Raw genomic sequence first — 11,146 nt, 5'->3', positions numbered from 1 at the left:
TGAAGGGGAAAACAGTTGTCACAGTGGAAGTATTTGCCATCTTGGCCTCCAACACTGGGCTGTTGGCTTGCGTCTTTTTCCCCAAGCGTTACATTATTGTTCTAAGACCTGATCTCAACACCAAGAAGCTTGTCATAGAGAAAAGAAATTATGAACGCTGATTCCCTTCCTCATCCTCGTTCCCCCCTGTCCCCAGATGCTGCTTCGCTGCCCGTTAGCCTCACTTACTTCTGGCAGCAGCGGGTCCTCTTCTGGCTGGAACTGGGCCCGGCTCCAGGGCTCCTTGCTCGCTGGCTGCCATCAATGTGTTTTACGGCACATTGATGGCACCCAGGGTTGCTGCGAGGGCTCCATGCCGGGGCTGGCAATGTTCATGATTGGGCTCAGAGACCGGAATTCTCATGCTGAATGGGATTCTTATCGGTTTAGGTTGTAATTTTATTTTAAATTTGCTTAATTGCTTGATATTGCCACGTGTTACGTTTATTTGAAAGTTTTTTTTAAGTACACTGTTTTAACACATTTATAAAAGTACCCATTAGCCTTCTCAGCGTAGTGTCTAAACTTTATTCCAAGTATCTTCTACGCAAATTGGAGGCGTGGGCAAATGATAATTCGATCATTGCTAGAGAGCAGGCCGGTTTCCAAAAGGGAAAGTCTATGTTGGATCATAGCTTTATAATTCATCACCTGATCCACAAATATACTCAGATTGGCCACAAACGATTATATGTTGTTTTTGTTGATCTTACTGCGGCATTTGATTCCATCAATAGAACGCGTCTATGGCAGAAGTTGTCTGCAACTAATATTGATAAGAGACTTTTCTTTTTAGTACAGAGGATTCACATGGATACTAACTTAAGAGTTAGACTTGGGACATCAGGTATGCTTTCTGATAAAATTTCCACTGATAAGGGAGTTCGTCAAGGTTGCCTATTGGCTCCTTTTCTTTTTAATTTTTATATAAATGACATTGTATATGCTCTTCAAGGACTGGAGTTTTTTCCTCCACTGATAGGGGATACCAAACTTTCGATTCTTTTGTACGCCGATGACATTGCACTTTTTTCTATTACTTCTATTGGGCTACGTAGGCTGATGTCCGGATTGAGCTCCTTTTGTGTTCGGGAAAAATTGTCCATAAACATAACAAGACCAAAGTGGTTCTTTTTGGAAAACAAAAAAAGAAGCACATATGGAGAATTGATGATAATTATATTGAACAACTTAGAGCATTTAAATATCTAGGGGTTACTTTTAATGCTTGGTCCCCCCATTTAAATATGGCCAAGCTTAAAGCTGCTCATACATCTCAATCCCTACTACACTTTATGAGAACTAAAGGAGGTAATCTGGTGACTCCTGCAGTAGAGGTTTTTGCTAAGAAAATAATCCCCCAAATGGTCTTTGGTGCAGAAATCTGGGGTTATTCTAAAACCTCTACACTAGAATCTGCCCAAAATGCTTTTATATGTTTACTGTTAAATGTCCCCAGGTAAATTTTATCCCCTCTTCTTAGAGCGGAGGTGGGTTTAATTTCCATAGAAGCCCACTGTCATACTACGTTGGCCCTGTATTGGTACAAATTAGCAGCAATGGATGATTCCTGTCTTCCCAAGATGTGTTTTAGAGAACAGCTTTCTAACTCTGCTTGGCTGTCCTGGGCTATTTTGGTAAAACAGATCTTGGAGAAATATGACATTGTCACAGACTCTTTGCCTTCCTATTTGTCTAAAAACGCTAAGGCTTTGGTAAAAGATAAGATCCGACTTTACCATATGAGATGTGACCTGTGCGACATCTCTACTTCATCTTTTTCATTCTGGCTTCCATTGTACAAGCTATCTTTTGTTTCAGAAAATTATTTATCCTATTTAATAGTGCCAGCACTGCGCAAAGACTTTACTGCTCCGCGCTTCCAGTGTGTGCAGTCTGCAGTCCTTGAAGGCAGATATAAAAATACTCCCTATCATCTCAGGACTTGTATTTGTAATTCTGGTGATATAGAGGATGTTTCTCATTATTTATTAAAATGTCCTTTATACGACCTTCCCAGATCTAAATACCTATCCAATATTATTTCCTTGTTCCAAGAAAGATCCATCTCAGCCCTGATTTGCTGGTTCCTTGCTGACTCAAACTCTGATGTCACCTATAAAGTGGCTAGCTTTGCCCTTGTGGCAAAGAAAATCCATGCTAATTTCCTGTTGTCTAAATCTTAAATTTTTCTGTTCTCCTTATTAGCTGGTAAGATCTTGAAAATTACTGAAGCTTGTTGCATTTCGGAACCATTTTAACATTTTATGCTTTTATCCTACATTGGGTTTTAATGTGCTCAGTTTTATTTGATGTGCTTGGAGGGTTGAACCGCTATTGCCTGTTTCATATGTGCTTAGGTGTTCTTATATTGTAGTGACCAATTGGTTATATAATAAAATTTCTTCACATTTATAAAAGTGGTATATAATTTTCATAAACCATTCAGAGCAGCAACGACAACAAAACACACACACAATCAGCCCTAAATAAGTTTCCATGTGCCAATACAGTGGAGCCAGCATGGCTTCTGCTGTATCTATAGGGGAATTTGGAAGGTGAAAAATCTTCTTGTGGGAAGGGGATATTTGTCCCCTTCTCTTGGGGAAAGCCCCAGCTTGCACAATGCGACTATTCGGACTTCTGCCAGCTAAGTCGCTGGTGCAAGTCCACGTTGACCTGTGTCAGCAAATCAGGGTTGGTTATGGTGACCTGATACGGGACCTGAGTTTGCTAGCAGACCAAAAAGATGAGAAACAAGATGCTGTTCCATACAGAGAGGGCTTTGCATGGCGTAACATGGAATAGTTGCATGAAGTAGCACCCTCGGAGGAGTGGTGAAAAGACAAGCCCTCAGTCCAACTTCCCATTGCCTCCTCTAGCCTGCTACTCCACTCGGCGCTCTGATCCCCTTCCAAGTTTCAGACAGCAAGCCAGAAATGGAGAATAGTAGCAACTGCATCCTTCCCCCCTTCAGCACATCTGGGAGGAGAAAAACAGAGGTGCCTTAGCACCAAATTCCTTCCCCCATCCATCCTGTGCTTCAGAGAGCGTAATCCTAACTTGCGCTGGAAACAGACAGGCCGGCGTGCCTGCACTGTATACAGTGCAAGTTTCAGGCAGTCAGAGGCTCAGTGAGGGGTGAGGGGAAATGTTTTCCCTTACCCCAGGGTCAGACATTGCAATTACAATGGGGCTACCTGGATCTGCGTCACCTGACGAGATGGCACAAATCCCAGCAGCCCAGGAATGGGGGTTGGGATATACCATAATAGCCGCATCCCAGCCCCACCTCCTGCACTCCGCCCGCCCGTTCCTGGTACTGTGCTCCCCCAGCCCTCCCCCACTCCACAGTGCCTCCCTCCTGCCTCCTCCCCGCCTCCTCCCTGCCCACCCCGGAGTCTTGAGTCACCTGAGCCTGTTCGACACAAGGCTTGCTCCCCAAGCCGCCTCGGAGGCTGGATGAGCCTCAGTACTCCAGCGCATGTCTGTGTGCTGGCACTGATTCCTCCTGAGGAGTCGCAAAGGTGCTTTAAGGCACCTTTGCGACTCTCCTAAGCTAGGGCAAGGGAGTTGCGCCAGCCCAGTGCGATGTCAGGATTGCACCCTGTGTGTGTGTGTGTGTGTGTGTGTGTGTGTGTGTACTTCCTGGATAAAATTATCAGACAATGATTTAACAAAGAACTTTTGACTAAAGCATCACCCAGTACTACTTCAAGGCAGACTTACTGGAGGCAGATGTATCTCTATATATCAGATGATAAATGCTCAGTGCGTATTCAGTACATTGTCATGCTGTATGTAAGCTGGAAGCAGGAAAACTAGAACTTAAGAGAAGAGCATGTGAGAGACAGGCCAAATGAGGACATAGAAACCAAAAGTTGTACTCGTTTAAATTATCTGGTTTATCAGAAGTGTTCTTAAGACACATTCAATGTTCACATGGGAAAGTGTGCAGAGGTGGATTGATTGCACTGACCAATGACACACCTCAATGGAACGGTATGAATAAAGGAGTGTGACAAGGGTTAAGAATATAATGATTGAGAATATTTATTGTTGGAGTAGCAATAGAAAAATGGGGAAAGGGAATAAAAAAGAAAAAGCATTACGTCTTCATCATCATTGTCATCGTCATCATCATCATCACTGGTGTCAAAGCCCACCAGAATTTTGGACAAATTTTTTGAGTGCTCACTAGTTATAATTCTTTGCAAGAGTTTAAGAACTGGTGAGATATCACTGGAAATGTTATGATACGTTCCTAGGAGTGCAGTTCGTTGCAGTTTTTCTACTGTTTTCTTGTCAATGCCGATTTTACCTTGATGATGACGGGGAATATTTATATATCACTTTTCAACAGGAGTCGTTCAGAGAGTAGTTTACATAGTAAAAGAAGTGTATTCCATCACTCAGTTCAATATCTGTATTCAATCATTCTCACTGCAAGGCCTTATGCATAAGTGATTTCAAGGTAGTAGGGAAGTTAGAACAGAAATCCTTACAAGTGAAAGAGGAAGGTAATTGCACAAGTAAGGAGGGGAGAAAGGAAAGGGAACTGGGTATAATGAAATCTGGAGAATTATCCAGGGATAAATGGGAGTGAAGAGCTGGGGCTTCATTTTGGGATGGAGGGGGGAGAGGGGAATTACTGGAAGAACGAAGGAAAAGAAGCAAAGATTGGAAAGGAAGATTGGAATGTCTGGTGACAAGGGAAAACATTGACGTAGTGGGCATAACGGAAACCTGGTGGAATGTGGAGAATCAGTGAGATACCGCAATCCCTGGCTATAAACTCTACAGGAGGGACAGGCAGGGGCGTGTTGGAGGTGGGGTGGCCATTTATGTTAAGGAAGGGATAGAATCCAGCAAAGTAGAGATTGAAGGTGGGTCAGACTCCACCATAGAATCTCTGTGGGTTAAATTACCAGGCTTGTGCAGCGATGTAATACTGGGGGCGTGCTATCGTCCTCCAGACCAGAAATCGGATGGGGACCTTGAAATGAGGAAACAGATCAGGGAGGTGGCAAGGAGGGACAGGGTTGTAATCATGGGGGACTTCAATTATCCTCATATTGACTGGGTCAATGACTTAAACTGCTTCAGTACAAAGCTGGCTAAACCCACCAAAGGACGACCATTAGAGGTGGATTTAGTTGTAGGTACTACAAAAGCCTTGTAGCCAGGGATATACAGATGGTCCAAAGCCCATGTCTCCTGCAACAGAATAATGTCAAAGGTTCTAAGATAGCTTAAGAAGCCACTGTCATTTTTCTTATTCTTCCACCCTGCAATGTTCCAGGAAAGAATTTTTAGTTGGGAAGAAGTAGCAGGGGCTGGAGAAGCATTAATTAGTCAATCTTTGCTTCCTGATGGACACTCAGCACCAGAAGGATGATGAGACATGCAGCTACTCAGGGCTAAGTTGGTCACCGGAGATGGTGTAAAATCCCTGGAATAAGGGACGGGAATTGCCTCAGTGGCTACTTCTAAAGCAGATTGATGAGCAGATGCTGGCACTGGAAGGGTCAGAGAATGGATTTCATAGGTCGAAGTTTCCGTATTATAATTGAGAAGTTCTGCTTTAACCCTGTCCAGGGATCTGATAATATTTATTTGTTCTGGTCTTGTGAGTTCCTTAAAGGCGCTGATGGCACCCTCCACAATGTCATCCCCCTCCAGCTATAATTCTATTATCAGATCTTTAGCCACCAATGCAGGAGGATCTGCCCTAGGGCCTTGTTCCGTTGACAAGGGGCCTTTGGGGGCTGGGAGCGCCCTTGCAATGAGTGAATGGTCGTCAGTAGGTAAATGCATTGGGAGGGCAGTAGTAATTGCGTTAGCTGAACCTGAATTTTGGTCATTCACTTCTATGTCCCCAAGGAACCTGGAGGGTAGGTGGGAGCCAGGAATCTTTGGCAAAGCTTTACAGGACACAAGAGCTGATTCCAATTCCTCATCGCAGGGAGCAGCAGATGTTGCCCCTGATGGTACCCCATCCAGGGCTTTAGATAAGGAGTTCATATTAGGCTGTGATGAGCTTGGGGAAGATGACAAGACCTGGGCTGAGTCTCTAGGCAATTGTTGGATAGCCACAACATGATGCCCTCTAGACATCATTCCAGGCTGTTGCAAGATACAAGCACTGAGGGTGTCTTTTGCAGACATTGCGTCAACACTTATATCTTTTGCGTCAACACTTATATCCCTCCTTTGCTTAATAGTTTACAAAGGACCCAGCTCTGGAATGATCTATCATCATGTATGAATGACCTTAAGAGGGCCCACCCCCATGCTGAAATTCTTTTGCTGGGCGATTTAAATGCCAGGGTGGGAAATTCAGCAGATATCTTTCGCAGAGCCTGGGATGTGGTTGATGACAGCTCCCTCCCCCCCATTTGCGCATTAAGCAGGCGGTCCAAAGATGCATACTATAATGCTAATGGTATGGCCCTTGCTAAGTTTTCCATCAGCTCTAACATGATCTGGCTCAATGGTCTAAGAGAGTTCCCCAACGCTGATGAATTTACTTTTGTATCCTCTCGTGGTGCCAGCGTTGTGGATTACATTTTAGTTTCCACTAAAATGAAACATCATGTGAAAGATTTTGCCATTGGGGACCTAACCCTTAGTGACCATCTACCTTTAATCTTGGTCCTTGACCTCCATTCTGGGAGTGTTCCATCACAAGCTGAGATGGATACAAATCCAGAGGGTAGGTATAAAATTGTGGCTAACAGTGCCCTTTCCCCTAATTTCCATCGTCTAAGTACGGAACCAGCAAGCAGAGATTTTTTATCAGCCATTCTACAGGATCCGGATCCCCTTGTTCAAATCAAATCCTTTGAAGGTTTTATTGGTCACGTTTTTAAGGTTTTGAGTACGAAGCCTAAGTTGGTTGAATCCTGTGGTGCATTTGACAAAAAGGATTGGTTTGACAGTGAATGTAGGAATCTTAAGGTGTGTATTAGGGCTTCTTATTTAGATTTTAGAAAGTACAATGACTCCAAGTGTTTGGTTAAATACTCTATCCTTAAAAAACAACTAAGTGTTTTATTGACAGAGAAAAAGAAAAGGTTTGTTTTAACTCAGTGGAACAAGCTGCATCAAGCAATTCAACAAAAAAATAATAAACAATTTTGGGCAGTTGTAGCAGGTTCGTGTAGATCAGAAACATACGACCCTGCTATTATTCCATCATCTACATGGGTTCAACACTTCACAGACATTTTTTACGATAAGAGCAAATCCCCAGACGCCTACCCTGACTTAACCTCTGTGGATCTGCCTATCTGGCCTCCTGTGACCCCTGAGGAAATTAAAGAACTAATTATGCAATTGAAGCCAGGGAAGGCTGCAGGTCCAGATGAAATACCACCTGAGCTTTTAAAAGGCGATCCGGAATGGTGGGCCCAGTTACTTGCCCACGTCTTTACAGTGATTGACAGTTCTGGCCTATTGCCCAATGTCTGGCTTACAGCGACAGTTATTCCTATCAATAAAAAGGGTGACCCTACCACACCAGGAAATTTTCGGCCCGTTAGTTTGCTTTCTGTAATAGGTAAGATTTATGCTAAATATCTATGCAATAAACTTACTCTCTGGGTTACTTCGCAAGGCATCTTAGGCCCCGAGCAATCTGGCTTCTGTCGGGGCAAATCAACTTTGGACAATTGTTTGATCCTATCTCATTTGGCCCATAAGCAGGTTAGGATATGCAAGGCTCGCCTTTATGTAGCCTTCCTTGATCTGAAAGGTGCCTTCGATTCTGTGGATAGGGAGCTTCTTTGGTCCAAGTTGGAAAACATGGGGATTGATAAAAGATTGTTGCTGCTGATTAGGTCCCTCCATCTAAATACTTCATGCAGGGTTAGACGCTCCTGGAGTGGGAATCTAACTCATTCCATCAAAGGGAACAAAGGGGTCAACAAAGGGGTCAAACAGGGCTGTGTCTTGGCCCCCATGCTTTTCAATCTGTTTCTAAACGACCTTGCCCCATCCCTGAAGGAAGTAGATAGCCATTGCCCGAAGCTTGGCGCAAGCCAAGTGCCGCTACTTCTGTATGCGGATGATGCAGTACTGATATCCCGTACTAGGATTGGCCTAAAACGTCTGCTGAATCGCACTGAAGAGTATCTTCTGTCCAACAAATTGCAAATCAACTATGCTAAATCTAAGATAATTATATTTGCCAATAGATGGAAGGCTTTTAAGTGGTCTTGTAATGGCAATAAAATGGGGCAGGTTAAGCATTTCAAGTACCTGGGAATCAACTTCCATTACAGGCTCACTTGGGCTTTTCATCGTAAGGCAGTGCAGAACGCATCCAAACTGGCGTCCTCAGCTATTTCCCGTTTCTTTTTTACCTGCGGCAATGGTTATGTTCCAGCTGCTCTGGAGGCATTTAAGGGAAAGATTCTTTCCCTGGTCCTTTATGGCTCTCCCGTCTGGTATAAGGCTATTACCCAACCATTAGAACGCATTCAAGCCTCCTTTCTGCGGAAGATTTTGGGTTTACCCAGGTGCGTTCCCTACTCGGTTCTGTGTCTTGAGGTGGGGTTAATTCGGCTAAAGACGACTGCTTGGCTTAGATTACTGAAATTTTGGTTTAGGACTTTATTTAACCCTACCTCCTCTGGTCTAATGCTCCAATTATTGTCGGATTCAGTCCTGCCATTAGAGATCACTGATCTTCTAACCAAGCTCAAGTCAATAGGGCTGGACACTGCAGAGCTAGGCATGATTGGGTGTGATGCTGCTTACAGAATCGTCAAAGAAAGAATTCTTGACATCGAACAACAAGAGCTGTTTAGTGCCGCCAGAACCACATGCTCTCCACTCTATCTCCATGTTCCAATCAGTTCTGGGAAACTGGCCTCCTTCTTTTATCACCTGGAGTGCCCACAGGCTCGGAGAGCATTCACACTTGCAAGATGTAATGCTCTTCCATCAGCCGTGTTATCGGGCAGGTTCAGTGGTATTCCCTACTCGGAGAGGAAATGCAAGTGTGGTAGGGATTGTATTGAGACCATAACACATACCCTTTTCTACTGCCCACTTCATGACGTCTCACGCAAGAAATATCTAGGCCCTTTGCTAACTAGGATGCAGGGCTGGGAGGACTCAATCATGCTTCAGTCTCTCCTTTCCACATCTGACTCTGAGACCCTTGATAGGGTCGCTGCCTTTTTATCTGGGGTAATTGCCAGGCAGAGCTCTGGAACTCTGGGCAGTATGTGAGGAAAAGACTGATGTCTATGTTGTGGTGTCTTTGTATATTTTTGTTTTGTTTTGTTCTTTCTCTGTATTTTATGCCAATAAAGGTCTACTGAACTGAGGTATAGCTACTGACTGGGTCAATTTGTGTTCTGGTCATGATAAGGAGACCGGATTTCTTGACGTGCTAAATGACTGTGGCTTAGAGCAGCTAGTCACGGAGCCCTCCAGAGGGCAGGTGACTCTGGATTTAATATTGTGTGGTACACAGGACCTGGTTAGAGATGTAAATGTTACTGAGCCATTGGGGAACAGTGATCATGCTGCGATCCGTTTTGACATGCACTTTGGGGGAAGAATACCAGGCAAATCTCTAACAAAAACCCTTGACTTCCGACGGGCAGACTTCCCTCAAATGAGGAGGCTGGTTAGAAGGAGGTTGAAAGGGAGGGTAAAAAGAGTCCAATCTCTCCAGAGTGCATGGAGGCTGCTTAAAACAACAGTAATAGAGGCCCAGCAGAGGTGTATACCGCAAAGAAAGAAGGGTTCCACTAAATCCAGGAGGGTGCCCGCATGGCTAACCAACCAAGTTAGAGAGGCTGTGAAGGGCAAGGAAGCTTCCTTCCGTAAATGGAAGTCTTGCCCTAATGAGAAGAATAAAAAGGAACATAAACTGTGGCAAAAGAAATGTAAGAAGGTGATATGGGAGGCCAAGCGAGACTATGAGGAACGCATGGCCAGCAACATTAAGGGGAATAATAAAAGCTTCTTCAAATATGTTAGAAGCAGGAAACCCGCCAGAGAAGCGGTTGGCTCTCTGGATGGTGAGGGAGGGAAAGGGGAGATAAAAGGAGACTTAGAGATGGCAGAGAAATTAAATGAGTTCTTTGCATCTGTCTTCACGGCAGAAGACCTCGGGCAGATACCGCTGCCCGAACGGCCCCTCCTGACCGAGGAGTTAAGTCAGATAGAGGTTAAAAGAGAATATGTTTCAGACCTCATTGATAAGACCTCAAGATCAATAAGTCACCAGGCCCTGATGGCATCCACCCAAGAGTTATTAAGGAATTGAAGAATGAAGTTGCAGATCTCTTGACTAAGGTATGCAACTTGTCCCTCAAAACGGCCACGCTGCCAGAAGATTGGAGGATAGCAAATGTCACACCTATCTTTAAAAAGGGAAAGAGGGGGGACCCGGGAAACTATAGGCCGGTCAGCCTAACATCCATACCGGGAAAGATGGTGGAATGCCTCATCAAAGATAGGATCTCAAAACACGTTAACATACAGGCCTTGCTGAGGGAGAGTCAGCATGGCTTCTGTAAGGGTAAGTCTTGCCTCACAAACCTTATAGAATTCTTTGAACAGGTCAACAGGCATGTGGATGCGGGAGAACCCGTAGACATTGTATATCTGGACTTTCAGAAGGCGTTCGACATGGTCCCTCACCAAAGGCTACTGAAAAAACTCCACAGTCAGGAAATTAAAGGACAGGTCCTCTCGTGGACTGAGAACTGGTTGGAGGCCAGGAAACAGAGAGTGGGTGTCAATGGGCAATTTTCACAATGGAGAGAGGTGAAAAGCGGTGTGCCCCAAGGATCTGTCCTGGGACCGGTGCTTTTCAACCTCTTCATAAATTACCTGGAGACAGGGTTGAGCAGTGAGGTTGCAAAGTTTGCGGACGACACCAAACTTTTCTGAGTGGTGAAGACCAGAAGTGATTATGAGGAGCTCCAGAAGGATCTCTCCAGACTGGCAGAATGGGCAGCAAAATGGCAGATGCGCTTCAATGTCAGTAAGTGTAAAGTCATGCACATTGGGGCAAAAAATCAAAACTTTAGATATAGGCTGATGGGTTCTGAGCTGTCTGTGACAGATCAGGAGAGAGATC

The 11,146-nt window shown here is 44.5% G+C and overlaps 1 protein-coding gene across 1 annotated transcript in view; it reads left to right on the top strand.

Annotated features, from left to right (window-relative positions):
• The first annotated feature begins 352 nt into the window (after window positions 1-352).
• Window positions 353-11,146, top strand: part of LOC136653007 (vomeronasal type-2 receptor 26-like) — a 37,253-nt gene continuing 26,459 nt past the window's right edge. Inside the window, exons 1-2 of the mRNA XM_066629933.1 lie at window positions 353-432; window positions 2,248-2,250. Coding sequence (XP_066486030.1) covers window positions 353-432; window positions 2,248-2,250 — 83 coding nt within the window. The remainder of the gene's footprint in view (window positions 433-2,247; window positions 2,251-11,146) is intronic.

This window comes from Tiliqua scincoides, chromosome 5, assembly GCF_035046505.1.
Source record: "Tiliqua scincoides isolate rTilSci1 chromosome 5, rTilSci1.hap2, whole genome shotgun sequence".
In the NCBI taxonomy this organism is placed as follows: Eukaryota; Metazoa; Chordata; class Lepidosauria; order Squamata; family Scincidae; genus Tiliqua; species Tiliqua scincoides.
The sequence above is the reverse complement of the archived record's forward strand: the minus strand, read 5'-3'. Positions and strand labels throughout refer to the sequence as shown.